General features: G+C 42.1%; 1 protein-coding gene across 3 annotated transcripts in view; it reads left to right on the top strand.

Annotated features, from left to right (window-relative positions):
• Positions 1-15,017, top strand: part of NRG1 (neuregulin 1) — a 96,355-nt gene extending 81,338 nt beyond the window's left edge. For 2 of the 3 annotated variants that reach the window (XM_054397451.1, XM_054397450.1), the window contains exons 4-9: positions 1,823-1,846; positions 6,177-6,279; positions 9,522-9,648; positions 11,115-11,245; positions 11,751-11,954; positions 14,366-15,017. In XM_054397451.1, coding sequence (XP_054253426.1) covers positions 1,823-1,846; positions 6,177-6,279; positions 9,522-9,648; positions 11,115-11,245; positions 11,751-11,954; positions 14,366-15,017 — 1,241 coding nt within the window. The remainder of the gene's footprint in view (positions 1-1,822; positions 1,847-6,176; positions 6,280-9,521; positions 9,649-11,114; positions 11,246-11,750; positions 11,955-14,365) is intronic. The other variant, XM_054397452.1, reaches the window with a different exon arrangement.
• The last annotated feature ends 11,224 nt before the right edge of the window (positions 15,018-26,241 follow it).

Here is a 26,241-nt window from a genome sequence, read left to right as displayed (position 1 = left end):
TGTGATTAAAAAATAAAAAGAAAATTTTTAGAATTTCTTATTACTCATAGAACACATTTGTCATGAAAACTAAATAATGTATTTAGAAACATGGCACATGGATGCTTCAGAGGTGGAATTGGTCTCTCGGGTTCACTCTGCTGCTGTATTTAATATAAATGGGTCCTTCACTCCACACAAACATGCAACTGTGCTCACCCTTTACTGGGCAGCACCACGACGCCAGGCTACCCATCCAAGTCTGTAAAGTAGCCATCCCAAAATCTTGACCCTTAGTAGGCTACAATATATCCATGTGCTATAGTTCTGAGTCACTTCTTGGAAAAAAATCCAGCACAAGTTGTTAAAAAGAATTAATTGTATTTCTTCTTAGACCACCTGAACAAATAAATATTCAATACAAACCACACTGCACGTAAAAAGTGTGCAACAATATTGGGCTAAATAGGAAAAGTTCAAAATAATGGGATATTCTGCTTTCTTTTAATCAGGTCTAGGGAACATATCTAGGAAATCAAAAGATAAATAAGAGCTACATGACATCTAGGTTTGAACAAGCAATGCATGTTTCTTCAGCATGTTTTCGTGTTAGGGTTTCAGACATAATATAGTCCCATTTTAAGGATCAACTTCCTGTTGAATTATTTGAAATAGAAACTGCATGATATGAATTACTTCCTCTAAAATTAAATTACACCCAGGCTAGATGTTTTAGCTTTAAGCAAGTGTAAATGCAGTAATGTCTATGCATGGGCATGTCATTCATTTTACTGAAGACTTAACCAACTTTTCTATGCAACTAATGTGTATCATTATCAGTGTTATGCAGGCATGTAATACTAGCTCTTTAGTAAGAGGCTTGGATGAATTCCAACTCGCTTAACCCTTTAAATGCTACTAAATTGGCAGGATAGAATTGGCATTCCCCATGTGTACAAACTACATACAAAATTCATTTGGTCAGAAAATTAGGATTGGATTTAAATTTCACATCACACAAGGACAAAGAAGTGAGAGCTACCACAGTTACGGTGTTGGCCCCATGGGACAGGTCTCCTATGGTACAGGCAGGGGGAAAACCTGTGTTACTTCTCACCCTCAGCTGCTGAAGCCTGAGGGTGCTAATTTAGGCATGTGATCCATTTAAATAGCTCCGGTCCCTGCACCCCAGGGTGCATCCAGATGGCCAGCAGATGGTTCTGCTGAGGCAGTGCATCCTAAAGGCAGGGGAAAAGAGGGTGGTTCCTCAATTTCTGGAGATGAGGCCCTTCTGCAATTAGTTTGCAAAGCTGAGAAAAGCTCCGAATGCTGAGCAAACAGTCCCATCCGTTTCCAGGTTGCAAAACACAAAAGCAAGGAGCTGCATATCAGAGACAGGGGTAGGACAAGAAGAGAGGGCAAGGCACAACCCATTTCCAGGGGCATGCCTCTCCTTGTAAACATCCCTAGACTCTCATGGACCCATCTATAAATAATCTGCCATTTCACATGGCATGCTTTAGTCATAGACCCTGTCATCTCAGTAAGGTATTTAAGGGTTAATGGTTACTGCTGTCTTCCCTGAACTGTGGCTATTCAAGTTCCCCATTTGTATTTTGATGGGTAACCCTAGCAGGTCTGGTCATTTAGCTTGCAGAAACTCAGTGCCCATTTACCTGTATGTCCCTTTGTCCTATTTAATGTGCAGGCAGAATAGCCATAATTCTCATATGTGAATTATTTTTGAGTACAGTATATTGCTCTTTTCTGAAACGTTTTCCTTTTTCTCCTTTTTTTTTTTTTTTTTTTTTTTTTTTTTTTGGTCAACTTTCTGCATTGGCAGAGCATCTTGGGATTGAATTTATGGGTATGGACCAATCATTCCTTTTAGCCTGCAGAATGTAGAGCCTGAGAGATAAACCTGGTTTCATTTTTTTATTTTTTTTTTAATCCATCTTCCCTTTTCAATTCCTAACCAATTTCTTTATGCTTTAGAAGGGATCATACAGCTATAACAGCAGTCCTTGTAAAAATGTTGGTGGAGATCAGCTCACTAAGATTATAATAGTAATAAAATATTCCAGACATAAGAAGTTCTAGGAATAACTGAAGAAATCATACCATGAGTACATTCATTCTTCTGCTGTGTGATTTTGACTAGTTTTGACATTTGGTTTTGCCAAGTACTTCTAGGGTTGCCAGATGTTGGGAACACTGCAAGCATTAAGTAAAACGACTAACTAATCTATTAAAAACAAACAAAAAAAAAAAAAAGATGAAATGATAGATTTGCTTAAAATTCTGCACATTTATGGTTTTGAGCTCTGGTTTCCAAGTCAAGCTTTTTTGTCTAAACCACAGCTAATCACATGAATCAGATGTGTAAATGACACGCACATATTCATTTATTTCTAGGACTGCAAATTAGAAGTGAATTTGAAAGTTATTTAAGAACTTAAGCAAAGCTTTACAACTAGACTTTCATACCCTCAAGTCAGCAAATGTATTCAGTATTTTGAGTACCAAGCTCATATGGCACCCAACCATTGGCAGCGTTTTTACACTTCAGCGTAAACATGATAGAAATAGACCTCTTCATGAATAGACTGTATTTATCTGGCTAACTTTTAGTAATGAAGTGTACAAATAATGTGTTTCTTAAAGAAGCTAACTTGGAATCCAGGACAGTTTTAGTTTAAGATCTCCTAAAATTTTTCAGCAAACAAGAAGAGCAAGACAGTGTTACTTTTCACAAAGTTTTAGTTCATGTTCTTATTAAAAATGCCCTCACAAAATGTTATTAGCTTAAGTTCTGAACTGCAGGAAATCCATTATAAGTCCAAATTTTAAAAATACCTCACAACCCAACTTATTGTTATTTATTATTATCATTATCACAAAGTAATATTAATATTCTTACTCACAAGTACTAGATTGTAACAGATGATACATGGCTACATTAACATAAGAGGAATTTAATTAAAATCCTTTTTAAAACTGACTTGCAAAGTTTGCTTTTTACATGAAAATACATCAGTGGAACAACCTCGTGGAATTAAATTCTTTTAGAAATCCCCAGAGACCTGAAGGAAGAAAAAATTTAAAACAGAGCAAATATAAGACTATTTGTACCATTGATTATACATAAATTAGGGTGCTGTGAAATTAGTTGCAAAACGTGCATTGTCAAAAGGCCACACATAGAGGAACTTACTGTTTTGACTGAAGTATCACATTGATTTTGTCTCAGTAGGTGTTAACACCAGAGAGAGAGAGGAGTTTTGGGCAAGAGCTGGTATAACTGAAAGCACTCCACAGCAGTTCTGCCCCTGCTTTGTAAAACCCTTCTGGCCTTAAGCAGAAAGGCCAAAGCTTGTCCTTGTGATAGCATGCCTCCTTCAGAGCTGTGGTGAAGATTCCTATCCTGTCCCACCCACCAGCTTCCCCTGCTGCCCACAGTGGCTCCCACAGGGCACCCTGCTGTCCCCTAGTTGGACCCTGCCATCCTGAGCAGAGAACCTGTCGGCCAGGAGCACAGCCAAGTTTATGTGGGAACTTGCTGGTTTCCTGGGCAAGACATGTCTGAACACCTGTACCGTTCATGTACTGTTCCAGGCAGCCATTCCCCACATGGCTTGAGAGGTAGCATGGTGGTGCTGCCATTCATGAACACCTAAGGACCTGATTTCAAAAAGCATGGGAGGGAATTAAGGCAATGAAAGCAGATCCAGGACTTTACTTCTCCATGTCCCTTAAGACCTACAGTCCCAGAAGATATGCCAGCTGAGGAGTGCTGCTCAGGGCTGCACCCACAGCCCTGCTCCCTGACTGCACCCTCCACTGCACTCTGCAGTGGGTGAGAGCACAGAAGTGTCCAACACACAGGTGGCAAGCTTCAATACATTTGCAGCCTTAGCAAGACCATTGTCAGCCAGATACCCAGCTCATTTGCAACAGCCTCAGACTAGAGTAAGCCTCCTGGACTCAGTGCAATCTTTGGGTATAAACAACCAAGCAGAGTTTCCACTGTTAATTAATCTTCTTTTCCCTCTCCCTTCCCCTCCAAGAAAAGCAGGTTGAAATGCTATTAATTTTGCTTTCACAAGCTAACAGCTGATAGCATGACCAAAAAGAAAAAAAAATTAAAAAATTAAAATTAAACAAGAATAATTCAAAGCATTTCGTATTTGCCCCTACATCGCTTAGCAAAATTCTCTTGTTTCCTGTGACATCCTCATAATACACCATTTCCATGGCTAACTAATAAGCGCTTTCAGAAGGGGCAAAAATGAGAAGAGCGTCAAGTGCCACTAACTAGCCTAGGTGAGGAGTTATGCTGTATGAGAAATCCCTTCACATTCTGCTTCAGCTTTCTTTTCTTTTCTTTTCTTTTTTTTTTCCTGCCTCCAAGCATTTCTTCACTGTGTTTTTCCCAATTTCAAGCATGCTGTGCCAGGCTTGCAGTTGACTTCTCAACCCTTTAACCTTGTCTTTCCCTGTGTTTCAGCTTCCTCCTCTCTTTGTCCTGGTTTGATCTGGAGTTTTAGCCCTTTCTTCCTTCCTTTTTTTGACTTTCAGTTATTGGATTTATATTTTTGTTTTCTTTAATACATTTTTGCAGCATCCTAGTTTTACCAAACTCACTTCTTCCCACTTTCTCCCCTCCTGTTAATAATCAGTGCTATTAATTTTGTCTGACAATGCTCATGATTGGATTGCTGGCATTTTGATTTACAGTGTGTTTGGCTTGTAGAGAAAATTTATTCCATGGTAAGGTCCATTGTATCAGAGAAATTAGTATTTCTGTTTGTGGTTTTGTGCATGGAATATTTGGCATTTGCCCACAGCAAATAAATTTGGTAAGCACAGGAATTACACTGGAGGAATGACTGCCCCCCTTCTTCAGTATGAACTGGCATTTATGGCACTTATGACAGGACATCATCTAAGTGCCTGAGCTTGGACAGATGATCATGGCACATGGAAGGGACTGCTGTGCATCTGTATACCTTCCAGTGAATTGCCTCACAGACCTTTCATGTTCATGTAAGTCTGTTCCAGCAACTGGCATTTATCCCAACGATAATGCAGATCTGTGCAGCTTTTATTAATTCATTTATTTTTAATCACCTGATGGTATTCTGACTGTGGTCAATATTGCAGTCTGATCTTAGACCACTGTCCAGTCTGGATCTTCCAGGGCAAGTTTTCTGGACTGTCTGCTTAATCAAAAGTAAGCCTTGAGAAGAGCTAGAAACCAAATTTTTGTCCTAAAAGCAGGAATACAAATCCACAATGCGAAGCATCCAAAAGAACATGCCTCTGTTTCATGGTTCCTTGCATAACATTGCCCTTGTATAGCATGTAGCAATTGTCACTGCCAAGCATGAGCAATGGAATACATGTGTGGCTCCAATCAACAGAGCTCCTAATGTCTTTATGGTAGTGAAACATCTCCAATGGACAAGATTGGTAACAAGTTGTCATCACTGAGCAAGCTGCCGTTTTCTGAGCCACATTTCTCTGATACAAGGCATTACTGGTTAGTGATACTGCTGTGTTTTTGAAGGAGCACTGGAGAAAAAGTCTGAATTTTATGTCCAGAGCTCAAAACCTGTCTTCAATTCTGTTGGTGGTATAACTACAAGCCAATCTCATCTCTCAAATGTATAAGCGTATATGGAAATCTCTTCTGTAAAGACAACTGAGATCTAAACTGATATGGGATGTAGAAGGAAACTGCATATAAAAACAATCCAAAAAAAGATAATAATAAGAAGATAAATTTCTCTTAAGACCAATAAAATTGGCCTGCAGTCCAGATGTCTTTGCAGAGTAAAACTTCCAGAGCATTTGCAAGTTCATGTTATTACTTTAGTGCATTGCATTTTAATTTCCAGCACATGCTGAGAGTTTGTTAATTGTGAAGTTATTTCTTAGATATTATTTTTATTGACTTAAAAATATGATCACTTTTGATTGTTCTTTTATGGATGATCACTCTTCCTCAGTACTGTGTTAAGAGCTCATGGTGTTCTCCTTGCAAGCCAATAATGTGTCTACCTGAAGTGTGATGGCTGTTTCCATGTGGCTGTGTGAATCTGTGCAGTGGTTTGTAGCATGCCAGCTGTTGACTGTGTACTCCTTTCCCAGCCATTCTCCATGTTGTAACCTTCTCTGTTTTTGTCCCTTTCTAGAAGCTGAGGAACTGTACCAGAAACGGGTGCTGACCATAACTGGCATTTGCATTGCCCTTCTAGTAGTTGGCATCATGTGTGTGGTGGCCTACTGCAAAACCAAGTAAACTTTTCTTTTCTTTTTTATACCTGTGATTGTTGGTCAGGACCTTCCCAGTTTACTGTAGCCTCTACTCCTCTGAGCATAAGGTTGTACCTGGCTTTCTCCAGAAAGAGACAAACCTGTGTCCAGGGATCTCTGATCCAGGCTAGATGAGTGGGGGTCTGTGTGTCCATCAGCAGTGCAAAACTAAGACACATATCTGGCACATATTTGAAAAGTTTCTCACCCTTCAACTGTGACTTGAGCAAATTTCACCATCTTGCAATTCTTTGCCTATGATCCATTACAGCTGGTTTTCCCAGCTAGAAATGAACAAACCCAACACTGGAATCTTGGTGCTCTCCAGTAGTAAATTTTACCTATCAGACTAGTTTGTACTAAAGGCAAGATTAACAGTGCTAAAAATTACTAAAGACAAAAGTACTAAAAATGTAAAAGCAGGCAATTACATGCATTCTGTGAGTCACTAAATTAGCTGGGGAGACTCTCCAACAGACATGAGGCACTTTGGACCATAAATTACACAGAAGATCAGCAGGATTTTTGCTTCCACAATTTCTGGCACCTTTTATAAATCTCCCCACCAAAACCCTTGTCATAAATCTTCCACATTTGTTAAACCTGATTTACTGTTACAGCACCTTATTGGCAGACAAATTGTTAGTTTTCCTTGTAAGACCCAACAATAATGGATGTGTTAAAAGAAGGGCAGGAGGGAAATCTTTTCCCCTGCTCAGTGAGACACACTGTCCAGACACACACAATCTGCTCCCACCCACAACCTCATGCCAGTGGCAAACAACTGAAATAGTAATAAAGAATCAGATCAATTACTGCTTTTATAAATGATGACTGGTAAACCAGGGAGCTGAACAATGCCTTTCCTCATCCAAAGTTCATTTAAGTCAGACAAGACATCACAAAGAATTTCAGCAAACACTTAGTCAGGGTCCTGAAATATGTTTTCCTATTTAAAGAGAGCCCAGAATCATTCATCAGGGGTTCAGATGCTTTGTCCCTATTGCTTCTAGATGTCAGCGATCACTGCCAGTCAAAACTGAAATGTTTTCAAGCACAGCTGGTAGAGAGTGAATGAGCTTCCAGTTCATGGCCCCCAAAAGCAGTGGTGATGCTAGACTTGTGTCTGTGAAATGTTCTTCTCTTAATAGGAGAAAACTCAGAAAGTGAGGGAACTCTGAAATGGTGTTAGGAGAAGCCACTCAATAAAATGTAGTGGCTTAGATTTTATTTGTCTCCTTGCAAGAGATACTGGTGCTCAAGTGCAAGGCAGTATCTTCTGAGACTGAATCTTAATTCCAAGGTGTTTTATTTGCAAGTCATCCACTTAAAGAGAAAGGCTTCTCAGAAAAAGTGAGATTAGCTTTCCCTCTCAGTTTCGTGAAGTAATTCCCGCTTAAAGTTAGCATCCTTTTACTGGAGGACAAGCAGCACATATTCAAGTATGCAAAACACAAATATGCTGACCACTGAAGGTAACGTGATTTGCTGGGGACAGAGTCCCAGGCAATGTGTGCCAAGATCTTGGACCCATAGATGATGAACTCAAAATCCCTCCAGTACCCACTTTCTCCGCTATGTCAGGGGTCCCTGGTAGTCCTCAACTCACAAGGTCCCCAAAGTCTCATGAAGGGGTGCTGTGAAATCATGTTAAGCCTTTGTCTGTCATGCCTCTCAACCCAGGCAGGTCTTTGGGAAGCTGCTCACATACTTCCTGGCACTGCACTCGCCATCTGCCTCAAGCACCTTTGTGTCTAAGACCAGTGATTGTGTCCTACTGAGACACGGAGCCAAGTCTGCTCACACCATTCATGTGGAGTGACATAAATTAAATGTCCACCACTGTCTAGGCACATTATGCAGAGATAAAATATGTAAAATATAGTGTGTCAAGTAATGTTTTCTTTGCCTTTAAGCTTTGCTGGCCATCAAGCTTCAAAATATTTATTGTTTTCTCTCCCCTCCTCCTTTTTGGAAAGCATGGAATAGTCCTCTTGTGTTCAAAACAGGATTGAAAATGGTTATTTCTTATACTGTCCTAGCCTGCCAAAACTGTCTGCACTTCTGTGTAGGGGTTAGGGAATTGTGTGTATTTTAGCTCTTGCCACAGCCAAGGTCATATGTACTCTGCAGTGCGTTGGAGCCTGCATCCTCCCTTCATTTCCCCAGATTCTGTGGCAGGATGGTGGAAGTTGTCCAGTATAATCAGACGAAGCTGGGGAATATTGCTAAATTAAGTCTGAAATTGAATAGTTCCTTCTCCAGGTATTTATTTTGGTGTTCTATTTAGTGTGTTATGCATGGCCTTCACAGTGCTAAGTTTTACTGTGATGCAAGTTTTGTTACTGGCAGTTTGCAATAATCTCCTGAAAAGTTCTCTTGAGAAGAGCTGGAAGGATTAGCAATTTAGGACGTAGCAGCTGAGGACAGGACATAGTAGAAGGAGCTAACATGCTATTTAGTACATGTAATTGATGAACGGTTCTATCGAATGCATTAGCAGCCAATGGCATCAATCTGGTAATCACTAGGTTCCAGAGTTAACCTGATGTTGCTCTAATAAAACCTTCCAGAGCTGCCAGGATGACTGCAGACCCAGGCACGTCACAAACACTGACTTGCTTTGGATTTCTGAGGCTTCCTCTGCACCTGTCGTTTGTTTAACACATTCCCATATTCGGAGTGCATTGCTGAGGTAGGGGATGAATCCCGTAGCAAACATGAGCTGCCATGCCACAAAGATCACAGCACACTTCGTGTTCTCCCATAGCTGTCAGCAGTCCTCAGCTGCCTGTGGTGAGTGGATAAGTGAACTTAATGGGCTGCCAGACATGTGCCTGTGGCTGCAGTGAGGGTGTCAAGATGGCTAGGTTACAATCTCTCCTGCCTCCTTTCTGAGTGCAGAAAAGAGCTCCTTCTGAGATGCAACATGGCTTAGGAATAGCTTCCCTCTTCCTCATCCTTTTTCTTATCCCTCTGTGGCCTGCTGACTGCTGGAAGGGTTCCCACACATCCTTCCCCCTCTGTAGGTCCTCACTGCTCCAGCTGCAATTAGACTTGTGGTCTTCAGAGTTACTCTGAGATCTTGCAGCAGTGGGGAAAGTGCTGGCAAAAAAAAAAAAAAAAAAAAAAAGGGTGGTGTTATTATCATCATCATCAACATGCTGAAAGGTGCAGCTGCTTTCCCTTTTTCTATTAAAATTGTTTCTGTGTTTTATGCACAGGAAGCAGAGGAAAAAGTTGCACGACCGCCTTCGGCAGAGCCTGCGCTCAGAAAGGAACAATGTGATGAACTTGGCCAACGGGCCACACCACCCCAACCCACCACCGGATAATGTCCAGCTGGTGAACGTAGGTTTTACTGCCCACATTTCAGCCTAGGCTGGCAGAGACACATCAAAGTTCACCGCACAGCTTTTAAACTTCAACCTGTCACAGGCCGGTGACTGAGTTTTCTTGTCATTCTCCCCTCAGAAACAGTTAGGGACTTAGCAAAACAAATACACAGTAAAATAAGGCACATTTCTGCAGACAGCCAGTTTGCTGGGACATGCTGCAGTCCTGTGACTGTGCGTGTGGATCTGGGACACCAATAGCAAGAAAAACACCTTAAAAAAACCTGACAAAACTAATGGCTCTACAGTAGGGATAAGTGCTATAGGGATCATTTTCTTCAAAGACACAAGTCCTGATCTTCCTGCTGTCCTTGGCCCAATGATTGGTGCGTAAGGACAGCCCCTTCACATCTGGAATGTGACTTTATGAATGCAGGTCTGACTGAAATCTCACACGAACAGTAGCGGTGACTGAGGAGAATGGGCTGGGGCAAATACTCCACCAGGAACTCCCAGGCATTGGTCTGGGCAGAGAGTTACTCTTCAGCTAACCTTCTGACCAAATCCCCAGGGCACACACGTCCTATAGCCACTTCCTCCAGTGCTCCCTTTCCCAGGGAAGCCTGATGCCCAGAGACATTGTCAGCCTCCTGCCGCTTCGAGCCATCACCACTCTCCTGCTCCTCCATCATTGTACATACTCATGACAGCTTGTTGCAGCAGTGAGCCCTAACTCTGCTAAGTCAATGACATGGCTCCCAATGAACTTGGTTAAGGCCAAGACACCACCTCAGAAAAGTTCAGCTTCCAGTATTTCCCCTCAAATGACACAAATCCGTGGTCAAATTATTAAGAGTAGGGAAACCAGGCTTCCCCACAATGAAGAGTCCTACCAGCAACAGCACTGTACAGGGCTCACAGATGAAAGCTGTGTGAGTGTAGTGACACTTCACACCTCCAGGAGGCTTTGGCCCGTTCTGCAGATCATCCCCTGATGAATAGGTCTGCCCTGGTGCTGCAGTCATGGACACTGAAAATAGTCAATTGCTGTCCAAATTCTTATTCTGCAATGAAGAATTTCTTCTGCTAATTACTGCTGTCTTCTCCATCAGAGAACAGTATTTTTGATACATCTACTAGTAAAGTGGGAGTTGCCCTTCAAGGTCGCTATATATAAAGACTTCCAATTCCTCTGTTAATAGATGTGTTGCGTGTAGCCTGATTGGGATACATATGTTTGCTAGCTTCCTCATTTATTTCCTTGTAATTAGAGTTTACATGGGATACGTATGCAGAGGTGGACATGAATTTGCTTAAGAGTGTCAGTATGGTTTCTGCCTGTATTTAAGTGACCAAGTTAGTGCTTTGACACACATGAAAAACTGTGACTTGCAGGGGGAGGCAGGAGGGTTTTGTAATTAAGTCTACAAATGTGCTGTGAGTTCCAGTTTGTAAACCTGAGATTTGTCTGGTTTTTTTCAGCAGTATGTTTCAAAAAACATAATCTCCAGTGAGCATGTCATTGAGCGAGAAACGGAGACCTCATTTTCTACAAGCCACTACACCTCAACAACACATCACTCTGTGACAGTCACCCAGACGCCTAGCCACAGGTACTGGAGGGGGAAGGAAAACAGCGCCTACCATATCCGATCTGTTGCTGTTGCAAGACCAAAAAGATGTGTTAAAAAAACCAAACTCACAGAAATCTATGCTGCCTTCATATCGCTTTCACTTTAAGACTAACAATATTTGATGTCGTGCAAATAATTATCTTTCCAGGAATTTACAAATATCTTTGTTGAGTGAATTACATTCCAGTAATTATTGCAGTGAATTTTGGTACATGCAAATTGCTGAATCAGTGACAGTCCTTATGACTGGGAAGCCCTCCTTCCCTCTCCTTTTATCCTCACATGCAAAACCATGTTGATGCATGTGAATTCACACAATTCACAAACCTCTGCAGCCTCAGTTATCAACCCAAAGGTTAAGCTGCACATCCCAAGCAGCAAAGAGCCCTTTCTTTCCCCTGGCTACTGCTCATCTGCATTTGCCACCTAAGCACCCTCTCACTCCCCCCTCCCTTCTTCTCCTTTCCTGACTGTTGCTTTCCAGCTGGAGTAATGGCCACTCTGAAAGCATCCTCTCTGAAAGCCACTCGGTTCTCATCAGCTCCTCCATGGAGAACAGCAGGCACGCCAGCCCAGCAGGGCCCCGGGGCCGCCTCAATGGCATCGGTGGGCCAAGGGAAGGCAGCAACTTCCTCCGGCATGCGAGAGAGACCCCTGACTCCTACCGAGACTCTCCTCATAGTGAAAGGTAGGACACATTACCTCATAGATTCCAGCTGGAAAGGCCTGATGTTCCCAAAAGGTTCCAAAGCTTGGTAGTACAAGAGGAAGTCCAGCAGTGCAGTGTGTAGGGCATGCATCTCTACATTTGTGAAGGTGGAGATTTTGATAGTAGTTTAAAGTTTGCCAAAAACATTTCTTGCCTCTCCTGGACTTATTCCTAATAGACAGCAGTTCACATTTGGGTTACTGGAGTAATTTGTCAAAAATGTCCATTGTAAAGTAAAAATGGATCTCTGCCTAGTTATCAATTTCTTAGAAAAATCAAATGAGAAAATTGAGGGATTTTATAAGACAAAAGGTGTGGAGAAAGCAGTGTATTGATCCATAGGAGGAGGTCACTAATTCTGCGAACACCTACTTCAAAAATTGTCCTTGGTATTTTGCTAAATAAAAGCCAGGAACCCAAAGTGCAAGGCTGAAGAACTTAGGTTGTTATTGTCATGAATAACTAGAGAAAGAGCTGGCCAGGATTTTTCCAACAAAGTAATTTTTTCTCTGAGAAGGCTTGTTCATCAGTACCAAGGGTCTGCCTCGAAGCGCATCAACTGCAATAAAACTTTTACTGAAAAAGTATTCCAAGATTTAGGCTAGAATTTTGTCTCGAATGCATGGGATAACCTCAAAGTAACAAAAGAAAGACTGATAAAACCCAAGACATTTAAAGAGAGCTTTACTCACAACAATCAGAGGCAGAAGAAAAGGTAAGCAAATGGTTACTGGACTAATTCTCTGAGTATTGTGAAATCAAAAGGATTTGATCTTATGGGATGTCCATAATATCAAAAATGCAGTGTGTCGAGAAGATGTAAGTCCAACACAGTACCATATGGGGAGGTTGCAAAGCTTCAGTTTTTCAGACAATGCCTATTTAAAAATCTGAAAGGGATCAAAAGCTCACTTATGGAAGGAAAAATAATTACTTTGTTGATTCAATGCACAGACCTATTAATTGCTCTCTACTTACACTTAATTCCCATTCTACTTACAATTAATTCCCATGCATGACTCTAGGTGTGTTTTTCCTTCTCCTATTTCTCACATGATGTAAATCAATATGGCTCTAGTGAAACCAATTTACTCTACTGCACATCTGTTGAGGATCTATCCTGATTTCCCATTTATCCAGTAACTGTTTTAATCAAGCGTAGTATGTGCAAATGAGTCATAGATTGGATAAGAAAGTTGGATTCAGATTTATTTTGGTGATTTCAGACTTGGAAAAATAAATCATTAACAAAAAACTAAATAACTTATTCGATCACAGCCATGCAACTTGTGTCAATGGGCCTGTGTAGGAGTTGGAGCTTAGAAAGATTTTAATCTTGGACACAGATGAAATTCAGGTGGGTGAACTTCAGATAAGAACAAAACCAAAGCCAAACTATGCAAAATGTCATACTGGGCACTGTGCCTTTGATCAAGAGGTTTCAAGCAGATCCTCACTTGGCATGAAACCACATGACTTCACAGCATTTCATGGAGCTCTGATGATTCAAACCAGCTGAGAGCCTCACATTTTTTCTCCTCTTCCTTTGGGATAAACTCTGTACTGGCACCTGAGCTTTGTTTTCAGAAATCACCTTTGACTACTACCCTTCCCACAGAAACTTATGAAGGAATCGGGATAAATTTTGCATGAACTATAGGCCAGACCATCTTCTCTGTCAGCATTTGCTCTCACAAAAAAAACCAAATAATACTTCACGTTTCTTTGCCAACTGATGTGATGTACCAGCCAAGGCAAATAGCACCCAATGAGTATAACAGTGCAAAGTTGCAGCAAATTCTGCTCTGACTCACAGCAGTGATGAAAATCAGCAGAACCTGGGTCTGGATTTTGTCCAAACTTCGCTTTATTACTTAGCCTCAGACAATCTGGTTGCCAGAAGAGGGTGATGTCCCAAGAGACTGCCCCTCAATTCCCTTCCTTTCTTTACTCCTGTCTGTTTGCATGCACCTCATATTTTGCTCAGGTCCTACCAGAAGTGCAGCAGCCATTTTCTTGCTGAGAAAATGCTTGCAAATGCATTTTGTTTCTGGCAGCCCCCCAGTCTATGAATCCCATTCTTAGATTCATTCCAGAAAGTTATTCTGGCAAACAATTTACAGTATTTTCATGGCTCTTCTGAGGTGAAGAGACCTGAGGGCTTTACCTGAGACATGGGGGTTCTCAAACATTTTTGCCCAGAGTTCCAGGAGTCACCAATTTTATAAGATTAGTAGCAATAGGAAAGTTTCCCCTGTATCCTTGTGTGAGCATGCTGAGGATCTTAAGGGATCCCTGCCTTTTCCCTCCCAACCCATGCTGTGGAGCAGCTGTGTTCACATTACCACGGCTTCCTGTGCTTGCAACCTTTCCCCATCTCTTTTCTTCAGGTATGTCTCAGCTATGACCACACCAGCTCGCATGTCACCTGTTGATTTCCACACTCCAACTTCCCCCAAGTCCCGCCCCTCCAAAATATCACCACCGGCTTCCAGCTTGACTGTCTCCGTCCCTTCAGTGGCAGTGAGCCCCTTCATAGAAGAGGAGCGACCGCTGCTGCTGGCAACCCCGCCAACACTACATGACAAATACAGCCACCACCTTCAGCAGTTCAACTCCTTCCACCACAATGCTGCTCACGAGAACAACAGCCTGCCTCCAAGTCCTCTGCGGATAGTGGAGGATGAGGAGTATGAGACCACGCAGGAGTATGAACCAGCACAGGAGCCTCCAAAGAAACTCACCAACAGCCGGAGGGTCAAAAGAACAAAGCCCAACGGCCACATTTCCAGCAGGGTGGAAGCGGACTGTGACACAAGCTCTGAGAGCAGCAGCTCTGAGACCGAAACCGAAGATGAAAGAATAGGTGAGGATACACCATTCCTAAGCATACCGAATCCCACAGTGACCAATCTGGAGCCAGCCGCTGCCTACCGGCTCGGTGAAAGTAGGACTAACCCGGTGAATCGCTTCTCCACACCAGAAGAGTTGCAAGCAAGGTTGTCCAGTGTGATAGCTAACCAAGACCCTATTGCTGTATAAAACGAAAAACACATAGATTCACATGTAAAACTTTATTTTATATAATGAAGTATTCCACCTTTAAATTAAACGATTTATTTTATTCTAGCAATTCCGCTGATAGAAAACAGGAGAGGGAAAAAAAAACTTTTATAAATTAAATATAAGTATGTACAAATGTGTTATGTGCCATATGTAGCAATTTTTTACAGTATTTCAAAAATGGGGAAAGATATCAATGGTGCCTTTATGTTATGTTATGTTGAGAGCAAGTTGTGTACAATTAAAATGATGGTTGACCCATAGTATTTTGCAAAACCTTCTAGCCCTCAGTTACCCTGGCTTTTTTTTTTTTTTTTTTTTTTTTTTTTTGGTGCATTGCATTATCATGACTGATTTGCAAGAATTGCAGAAGTCCCTCTGGTCACTTGTTTTAGAATCCCCAGATCAAAATGCCCTGTAATGGCACTCCCAGCCCAGCAGAAAAACACACACACACACACACACACACACACACACTCATATCCACACACAAAAGGGAAAGAAAGGGAAAAAAAAAAACAAAACAGCAAAACAAACAACAAAAAAATATATTCTTCTACAAGAAGTTTTATTTGCTTTCAGTATTTGAAATGAGTTTTGTCTGCTCTCTGCCAGCCAAAAGGTTTGCTTTTTTGAGCACTGGGATAATAGTAGATCCAACAGCATGCTACTATTAATTACAGCAGGATAACAAACAAACAAACAAATGAAAAAAAAAAAAGCCAATCTGCATTAAATAATGTTATAGAAAGAAAATAATATTGTGATTTTAAACCAAATATATTATTAATCAGAGGTTAGCTTGTAATCACTAGGAGCTGCCATTTCATTATTTTCCAGATACTAATTGTAGTTATCCCTTAGAAAACAGATTTAGGTTAGCTGAGGCTTTGAACCCAATATTCTAATGAAAAAAAAATAAAAAAAAGAAAAAAAAAAAGAAACTAAGAAAAAAAAAAGAAAAAAAATTAAAATTTAAAAAAAAATTACTAGTTTAAGTTAATGGGGCAAATATAATAGCAGATATCTGTAACCAAGCAAGGAAGAGATCTGGCTGGAAAACAAATGCCACTAATAAAAGTGCAATCAGTTTTCACCTCTATTTTTTAATGTTAATTTCTAATAGATGACTTATCCTTTTGTTTCCTCTCAGTTTTCTCCCCTTTCTTCTCCTCAGAAAGAACCCTGACAGGCTTCTAGCAGTACCTTGTTAGAGCTGGCATTGGCATAAGGGTTTTGGAAACAGCAAAGAGCTGATTTGGTGCAGGCAAGTAGGAAGGACGTAGTAGAAGTATGGAGTTCATTTCTACTTGCTGTTACTGATTCCATTATTTGGGGTGAGAAGGACAAGTCTGGTGCAAAGCCCATTGATGAAGGCAAGAACAGCATGTGGGTTACACCCATGATGTGCATGGCTATTTGATAACAGTGTTTATACAGCCAATGACAGCCTTAAAGTCTTTGACTAGTGATGGACAGGGGTGCTGCCAGTGCTGCAGCAATTGCATTCGTTCAGACAGAAGCAAATGGCCTCTTTTGCACTAAATTCCCATCAGTTTAGTCAGGGTCACTGCGTCTTCTTTTGATTTTTGTTGTGCGTTCAGTTGGCACAGCATAGACTCAGGATTGATGTGGAAAACAAATGTTTTTCCAAGCTCCAGGGATTCTGAAAATGAGACCATACATTTTACAGGTATTACTGGACTCTAAATAAGAGCCATGTCAAGAGGAAAAGAATTTCAGCCAAACTACACTCATCCTTTGGGCCACATCCTGGCCCCAGTTAAATGAAGAGAAATAAGTCAAGGGAATTTTGTGATATGTAAACCCGTGGAACAAAAGCCCCAACTCAGTAAATTGTTCAAGCATATGCTTATTCTAATCCCAGCAAGAGTTACCCTCAGCGTGTCCTAGGCTTCCACTGACACACCCAGCACATGCATGCAGTTAAGCACGCATTTAAGAGTTTTGTTAAACAAGGTGTCCTCTTGACTTGACACCCAAAAGCAAAGTCTGGTAAAAGAAGCTCTTTATCAGGGTGGTGAAAATCAGTGAGTTGCTCACTGTGTAAATCAGCCACACCACATTAGTAGGAACGTGAGTGAGTCTACCTGACCACTAGATTCAGCAGAAAAAGAGCAGTAAGACCTTAGTATAGGAAGAAGATGATGACAAAGTTGTATACCAGGATCTTGGTAGTAGAAGCAAAAGGCTAGGAAACTAGTACAACTTTTTGCTCCATGGTGGCTGAAATAGCACTGGTAATTTCAGAAGTCTATGGGAGATGACAGAATTTGTCAAATACATTCTGTCTGGACTTAAGTCCACCTTGACTTTTTTTCCCAGCTAGCATGTACCTGAACACGCTTTGCCTTTGCAGACCAAAACAAAAGCTATCTACAAATTCTATATAAAGTACATTCATTTTCATCCCTTTAGTCAGGCCTATTTATCTGCAATCCCATGCAGCAAAACACCCATCTCCTGAGTAACTCTGCCACTCAGCAGTACAGAAGGCCAGGTGGGCTTTCCTAATGCACACCACACATTTTGCATTGCTGAGTTTCCAGAGGCACTTGAAAATCTGTCCTTTCAGTAAAGTCTCAATACTACAAGTATCTTAGATAAGACAGGGAAAGGATGGCAAAGGAGCAAGAGATTTGCCCCAGAATCACCAATGTTAGTGGCAATGTAGAGATTATAACACAAGTCTTTTGTAATCTCCTCCAGTATAGGTCTCCCAGAAGGCCAGTTTTCATTGAAATGTCTGTGATAGCCCAGACAGACTACCAGGATGGAAAAGGAACTTGCTTTGAAGTGGAGTAAATTATTTAACTAGCAACACTGTTGTTATTATAGAGGGCCAGTGTAAAACTAAGGAGCAATTGCAACCCGGGGAGCTATACATGTGAGATTTATTTGGTGTAGGTCTAGGGGAAAATATCGCACCTCTTCTGTTGCCATGCCTCAAAGTCAGATAGGTGTGCAGTCCCTGCTTCTCCTCCCCTTGGTACATATAGTAGTGTGTTATAAGATAAGCATGAAATTAGGCTGGAGTCTTCACATGGACCTAAGAACAAGAAAATACAATTGGGGATATGGCTGCCTAAGCCCTTAGGTCTTTGGGGAGAACCCAGTCTTACAGCACAATTCATGCAACGGCGAGTTACAGGACCTGCCCTGGCTTGGTACTCACAGAAGTGGGAGCAGGACACAGACCTCTGCACTTGCTTTTAGGTGCACCGTAAGTGTAGTCTGTGTCAGTCAAGTCTACATCCCGAAATTAGGAAGTCTACATGGCCACAGGTTCTGCTGGCAGGCTGTAGCCAGCTCCTGCTGGCCAAGGAGCTGAGAATTGCAACAACACAGAGCAGAGCCAGCAAGTGCCTACAGAAAAGGCCAGCTCCCCTGTTGGGGATATTTGCTTCGTTTCCTAGATGTCTGAGCTAGGCAGTCCCAACACCCTTGAGCCATCACTGTCATAGCAAAGATAAATGTACTTTGAAGAGGAGGGAAATATTGCAGTGATGGCAGAATTGTCCTGGTTTCTTTCCATGACATATTTCTTGAGCTATGAGTTTTCCTTGTGCATGTGTTCATATGCAGGAATTATTCCAGAATAAAAGGCTTCCTTCAGGGGTGCATATCTGGAATATGTTTTGCACAAACTGGTACAATCTGCCTGTTACAGTTGTGAAAATCATTACAACTCTACAGAGGTTCCTATGTAACAGAGATAAACATACTCCCTCCTCTTGGCCCAGTTATTCTTTCCTCACTTGAGCCACCCCAGCACCCCCAGGTTTAAGAGATCAATCACTGCCTTTATCAGGGAAATAGGGAAGTTCCTTCTCTTTCCAGTTCTCCAAAACAACAACGCTGCATCTCCCTGCTTCTCTCAGACACATTGCAAACAGTTTCCTGAGCATTCAGGATAGCAATCTTGTGTCCCCTCAGAGGACATGCTTCTCAGCCTGTTGAACACTTCTTGGCCCTGCAGTGTGTCTACTTACCATCAACTGGGACTTACTTCTAGTAAGAAACTAAAAAAAGCACCTCTGAAATGCTGCAGAGAAGGGCAGACAAAGAACATGGCCAATTATCATGATTTGTAATTCTCTATTCTATTGTAAATACATCTTGTACATACTTGGATGTTTTCATCATTTACTGTCTTTATGGATTATGTGTTATATGAGGCTCTCTTAGTTTATTGTATAACACTGTAAATAACATAACATCCTTTATTATTTATGCATAGCATCTAACATGTGGAGAAAGTTATCCTCGTATTATTTTAAGATATATGTCAAAATATGTTGCGTTTTTCTTTTTGCTTTGAAAAAAAAAATGTAATATATCCTCTTTTTCCCCTCTTTTCCTTTAAAAGAAAAATGAATGCTAATTTATTGTTCAGGAGAGAAAGGGGATGTAACTGAAAGGCAAACTGTTCAAAGAACATGCTATGGAAGCCAGAAGCTACTGATAAACTAAAGAATTTATTATCCCAAATACAGCAATAAGTAATTGTTGATTTATTAAGGTTTTGTTATTAATTTTCAGTAAAAGAGGTGCTGCATTAAATTGTTTATGTGTTGTACTGGCCCAGCTGCTCAGCAGGCTGTGTCAGGTCACTAGCCACCATCTTTCTGGATCCAAACACTGTTGTAAAGGCCATGTTCTGTCTTTGTGGGCCGCTGTTCCCTGAATTTTCTCACTTGTCCCTGTGGGGGTCTCTGACAGGCACTCTTGTTCCTAGCTACAGAATTTTTAGTTTCTTAAATAGGAATGATTAGCTTTACCCTGACCATTGCTACTCCAGCTTGTGGCAGAAATTACACAATCCTAGATTCATAGAATTGTTTTGGCTGGAAAAGACCGCTGAGATCATTGAGTCTGACCACTGATCTAGCAGCACCACAGCCATTAAACTGTGTCCCAAAGTGTTAGGTCTACAAGCTTTTTAACACCTCCAGAGACATGACTCTACCACCTTCCTGGGCAAGCCTGACCAGTACAGAAAGTTTTCCTAAAATCCTATCTAAACCTCCCTGGTGCACCTTGATGTCATTTACTCTTGTTCTGCCCCTTGATACTAGAAAGAAGAGACCAACACCCACCCCACTACAAACCTCATTTCAGCTTGTTGTAGAGCGCAATGAGGTTTCCCTTCAGCCTCCTTCTCTCTGGACTAAACAATCCCAGTTCTCTCAGCCACTCCTCATAAGACTTGTTCTCCAGCCCTTCACCAGCTTTGTTGCCTTTCTTAACAGTGAAGAGCCCAAAACTGAACACAGTATTCAAGATGCAGACACACCAGTGCCAAGTACAAGGGCACAATCACTTCCCACTCCTGCTGGCCACACTATTTCTGATCAGGCCAGGACGCCATTGGCCTTCTTGGCCACCTGAGCAAACTGCTGGCTCATGTTCAAGCAGCTGTCAAACAGCACCCCCAGGTCTTTTTCTGCTGGGCAGTTTTTCAGCCACTCTCCCCCAGGTGTGTAACATTGCGTGGGGTTGGTATGACTGAAGTGCAGGACCCGACATTCGGTCATACAAATGACCTCAGCCCATAGATCCAGACTGTTCAGATCCCTTTGCAGAGCCTTCCTGCCCCCAAGTAGAACTCTCCCACTCAGTTTAGTTTTATGTGCAAACATTCTGAGGCTGCACTCAATTGCCTCATCCAGATGATCAGTAAAGATGTTAAAGAGATCTGATGCCAAAACTGAGCCCTTGGAAACACCACTGGTGACCAGCCACCAATTGAATTTAACTATTCCCTACCACTCTTTGGGCCATCCAGCCAGTTTTTAACCCAGTGAAGTGTTCACCCAAGCCATGAGACCCCATTTCTCCAGGAGAATGGTGTGGGAGACAGTGTCAAAGGCTTTACTTAAGTCCAAGTAAATATCATACACAGCCTTTCACTCATCCACTAAGTGGGTCACATTATTGCAACAAAAGATAAGTTCACCAGTCATAACCAATCTTGGGGCTGTGAGAGCCTGCTCTACAAAAATCATACCTCACTGCTCAGGAACAGTTAATGAAGCAAACCAGACAGTAGGAATTATTAGATAACAGAATCACAGAAAGCCAGGTTGGAAGGGACCCCAAGGATCATGTGGTCCAACCTTTCTAGTTAATAGTGCAGTTTAAATTAAATGGCCCAGAACCCTGTAAAGTTGAGTCTTCAAACTGTCCAATGTAGGGGAATGTACTGCTTTCCTAGAAAATTGTTCCCATGTCTTAACTGTTCTCATCGTTGTTTTTTTTTGGTTTGGTTTGGTTTGGTTTGGTTTTTTGGCCTGGATTCAAGTCAGAATCTCCCCAGGAGTGACCTGTACTCATTACTCCTTGTCTTTTCCATGTAAATCCTTGTAAAAAGAGACTCTCCATCATCCTGGTAGCCACCCTTTATGTACTGGTATGTGGTAATAAGGTCTCACCTAAGCCTTCTCAAGGCTGAACAATCTCAAGATGCCATCACCAGATGGTTCAGATCTTAAATACCATGAGTGGTCCTGGTCTCCTTGTCTCAAAGCAGAGATAGTATAATGGGGAAGGGTTTGGAGGGCAACATGGGTGAACAACTATCTTGATCACGTGATGGCTGGGGAGCACAGAGCAGGCTGGGTCTTGTTAGTGTAGAAGAAAGGACAGCTGATGGGAGATATCATAAAGGTCTATGGAAACATAATCATCTTGTCAAGGGTAAGAAAGAACTCACTGTTCAGTACCTTTTCCAATACATGAAATGGGGTTATCACTCAAAACTACTGAGCACCATATTCAGAAAGTTGTGGCTCTTCATATGAGATGTAGAGACCTTGGAGACCAACTTGATGTGAGAAGTTGTGGATTCTGAAAGTTTCCATGGGTTCAAGGGGAGGCCAGAACTTAGACAGTAACCCAATAAGAATAACTAAATCCATGGAAAACACATCAGGTATAGGAAATATCTGAACTGAAAACATGGAAGTTCTATAAGATAGAAACAGCATGCATACTCACCCTGCTCTCACTATCTCCATTTCTCCATCTGCCACTCTTGGACAGAGGGCAGGCTAGATATCCAATCTGTCTGCCCTTACATGGTAACTAGTATGTGAAGTCTTTTGCTATTGACAAGCATTAAATAAGAAGAGAAAAGCAAGGAGGGGGTAAAGGAGGGAAGAAACTAGCAAAGATATCTTGGATGCCTTTCACAGCCATTTGTTCTCTGGTAGAAACATGCAGATCAGGTTACTTCCACCTACCTATAGGTACTGAATGACATACCAAACTGAGGAGGGATGGAGGAATGGAAGGACAGAAGAATGGAGGGATTGAGGAATGGAGACATAGAGAGAGGAATGTAGGAAGGGAGGGGGAGATTGGCATGGGTTTTCTGTCACACTTTTTCCCATTTTCAACACAGAAAGTGAAGATCTGGCAAGCCAATAAGCCCTCCGGGCATGTTCAGTTACTTTCTAACAATTCCCCTGTCTTGCCATTGCACCTACAGTGATCCTGTAGGTGGGGGTCTGGGTGCCCAGGCTATTTGCCTAACCTGAATGTCTTGGTTGGGCAGCACCTTATTACCTCAGAGCAAGGCATGGTGCAGTACACTTCCTTCATCTTGCATTGCAGGCTGTTGTAAAAGGAATTGGTTGCTCTGAAAAGCAAATTTCCTTAGGCATGTCTATGTCTCCAATGGCCTTTCTTTGGTGGGAGAGTAAAGCAGAGGATTTCTGAAGCAATTAAGTACCATAAGAACCACTCAACAGGACCACATGTCACATTAAATACAGGCCATAGTGCTCTAAGGAACATATCCTTGCATGTCTTAATTGGCTGCCTTTGCAGAAACACTTTTTTCACTCCATGCTGTCTTTATCCTATTGTCTCTCTCTACCAAGCTCCTGCCTCTGCACTTCTTCACAAGCAGATGACCTCAGGGAACACTACAGGAAAAGCAAGCAAACCCTTCTCATTTCTGCAGCCCACAGCTGGGTATTCTCTTAGTATGCCAACTCCACCTAGTTATGAGTGCATGACTTGGATGATATGTTTCCCAGGTTATTTCTGTCTTTCTCAGCCAGAGGTGATGAAAACTATACTAAATGCCTCAAGATGTTGCATTAACCTGTGCAGCCCAAGCAAATCAACATGGATTGTTCTCAGGTTATGAGCCTGAGGACTCTTCTTTAGTGACAAATGGGAATTCTTCAGTCAATCCTCAGTGCATGATGCTATGATCTTTTGCTGGAGTCATTGAAAAGTAGCCCTTATTAGAAAAGGTCTAATGCAAAAGTGTTCCCCATGTCTCCAAACTAAGTGTGGCAGGACAAATGTCACTAATCACTGGTATGTTCCTGGTGCCCCCGTTTCCACCCATCAAGGCAAGGACATAAAGAAAGTTCCACATCTCTTAGCACAGAAGAGGTGTACCACGATCAGGCCCATGCACATCTAGGATGGCTGCATGTTCAAGGAAGTTGAGGACACTAAAGCTCTCTCCACTTGGGGAGTATTTAGAGCTCTGCACCTTCTCAGCATTCCAAAGATTGTCTAAGACAAAGCCATCAGGAGGAACAGAATGATTTCCCATTGAAACGTTGACATCACCGTCAACATTTAATCTTTAGTCCAGGAACAGTTAGGCTATAGTCCAGGAACTAACACAGCACCAGTTTTAGTTGGAAGCTGGACTGAGGTTTTAATTTCATTTCTTTCCCTTAGGGATAGCAAGAGATTTCTTTGCACTGGATGTGATGCTGGAAAATCAGCAGAGAGAAACCCTTGCAGCAGTGCACAGAAACTACCATCTCTTCTGATAACAACAACAGAGGAGGTGGTGAGGGCATCGTTGCAAGCTCACAGGCTGATCAGTTGGTTCAGAGTACAATTATTGTTAATAACTGATTCCCAGAATCACAGTATCAATGTAGCTGAAAAAGACCGTTAAGATCGTCAAGTCCAACTATCAGCTAAATCTACCAGGGCCACTGCTACACCATATCCTTGAACTCCATACCTAGACAGCTTTTAGATACACCCAGGGATGACAATTCAAGCACTTCCCTGAGCAGCTTGTTCCAGTCTTTGACAACCTTTTTGTTATAGAAGCTTTTCCTAATGTATGACCTATACCTGCCCTGACATAACTTGATGCTGTTTCCTCTTGTCCTATCAGTTGTGGCTTGTGAAGAGAGACCAACACCCTTTTCTTCAGACTAAACAACCCCAGTTCTCTCAGCTACTCCTTATAAGACTTATTCTCAAGACCCTTCACCATCCTTGCTGCTCTTCTCTAGACCCACTCCAGCACCTCAATGTCTCCCTCATACTACATCTCCCTGTAGACAACTGTTAGACCGTGTCCCTAAGCACCTCATCCAAATGTCTTTTAACCACCTCCAAGGACAGTGACTCCACCACTTCCCTCAGCAGCCTGTTCCTGTGCCTGATGACTCTTTCAGTGAAGAATTTTTTTCTAATATCTAATCTTTCCTGGCACAACCTGGCGCCATCTCATCTCATCCTATCACTTGTTACCTGGGGGAAGAGGACAGCCCCCACCTAACTACAATTTCCTTTCAAGCAGTTGTAGAGAGCAATGTGGTCTTCCCTCAGTCTCCTCTTCTCCAGGCTGAACATCCCCATCTTCCTCAGCTGGTCCTCACAGGACTTGTATTGAAGACCCTTCACCAGCCTTTTAGCCCCTTTCTGAACACATTCAATCACCTCAATGTTCTTCTTGTAAGTGAGGGACCCAAAACTGAACACAATGCTCAAGGTGCAGCTTCATCAGTGCCAAGCACAGTGGAAGAATTGCCTCTCTAGTGCAAGTGACTGTGAAAAATCTTCCTACCCTCCAGTAGATCAATACTCCCTCCTAACTAACAGTTGAGATTATTGCTAGAGATATTAAACAGGAGTGGCCCCAGTACTGAGCTCTGGGGAACATCACATATACCTGACCACCAACTGGATTTAACTCCATTCACTGCCACCCTCTGGGCCCTGCCATCCAGCTGCAGTTCCACCCAGCAGAGTAGGCAAGTTCAGGCCTAGGGCAGACTTTTTTTTTTTTCACAAGGATGCTGTGGGGAATAGTCTCAAAATCTTTGCTGAAGTCCAGGTAAACAACATCCACAGCCTCTCCCTCATCCATCAAGCAGGTTGCCTTGTCGCAGGAGATGATGTTCATGAAGCAGGACCTGCACTTGATGACCCCATGCTGACTGGGCCTGATTGCCTGATTGTCCTGTAAATGGAATTTATGACCCTCAAGATGATTTATCCCATGACCCTTCCTGGCTCTGTGGTCAGACTGACAAGTCTGTAGTTCCCTGGATCCTCCTTCCAACCCTTCTTGTAGACGGGCATCACATTTGTTAATTACCAGTCCATTGGGACCTCCCTGCTTATAGATCATGACTGCTCTTAGATCATGACTGCTCTTAGATCACGAAAAGTGGCTTGGTACCCTCATCTGCCAACAATTTCAACATCTTAGGCGTAACCCAGCTGGCATTATAGACTTGCAAATGTCTAGGTGATTCAGCAGGTCACTCAGCCTTTCTTTCTGGATATGGAGATCTCCTCCTGTTTCCCATCCCTGTCTTCCACCTCAAGGGCCTGACTACCTAGCAGACAGCTAGTCCTGCTATTAAAGTCTGAAGAAAAGAAGCCATAAAGCACCTCAGCCTTTTCTTCATCCTTAGTCACTATGTTTTTCCCTGCATCCAGTAAAGACTGGAATTTGTCCCTAGTCCTCCTTTTGTGGTTAATGTATTTATAGGAGCTATTATCGTTTATGCCAATAACTAGATTGAGTTTTAGTTGGGCTTTGGCCCTTCTAATTTTCTCCCTACAGAGCTTCACCATGTCTTTGTAGTCCTCCCAAATGGCCTGCCCCCTTTTCCAAAGGACACAAACTCTCCTTTGTTCCTGAGTTTTAGACAGAGCTCACCATTAAATCAATAATCTGATACTGGCCATTTTGGAACCAGGCTCCAGAAGCCAAATATTTTGTGAGAGACATTTTAATTTGCCCCGCACACTACAGCAGGTTATTGGGTGATGCATTCACTATGTGTACCTTAGTCTTATGTATGTTAGTACCTTTCATCTCTCAGCTGTAATGATTTCCTGATGATCATTGGGAAAATGCCTCAAGAAGGCCATTCAGCAGTTGCAAAGTTGTCAG

The sequence above is a fragment of the Indicator indicator genome, chromosome Z (assembly GCF_027791375.1).
Source record: "Indicator indicator isolate 239-I01 chromosome Z, UM_Iind_1.1, whole genome shotgun sequence".
NCBI classification, from domain to species: domain Eukaryota; kingdom Metazoa; phylum Chordata; class Aves; order Piciformes; family Indicatoridae; genus Indicator; species Indicator indicator.
Note: the sequence above shows the minus strand (reverse complement) of the source record. Positions and strands in the feature narration are given on the sequence as shown.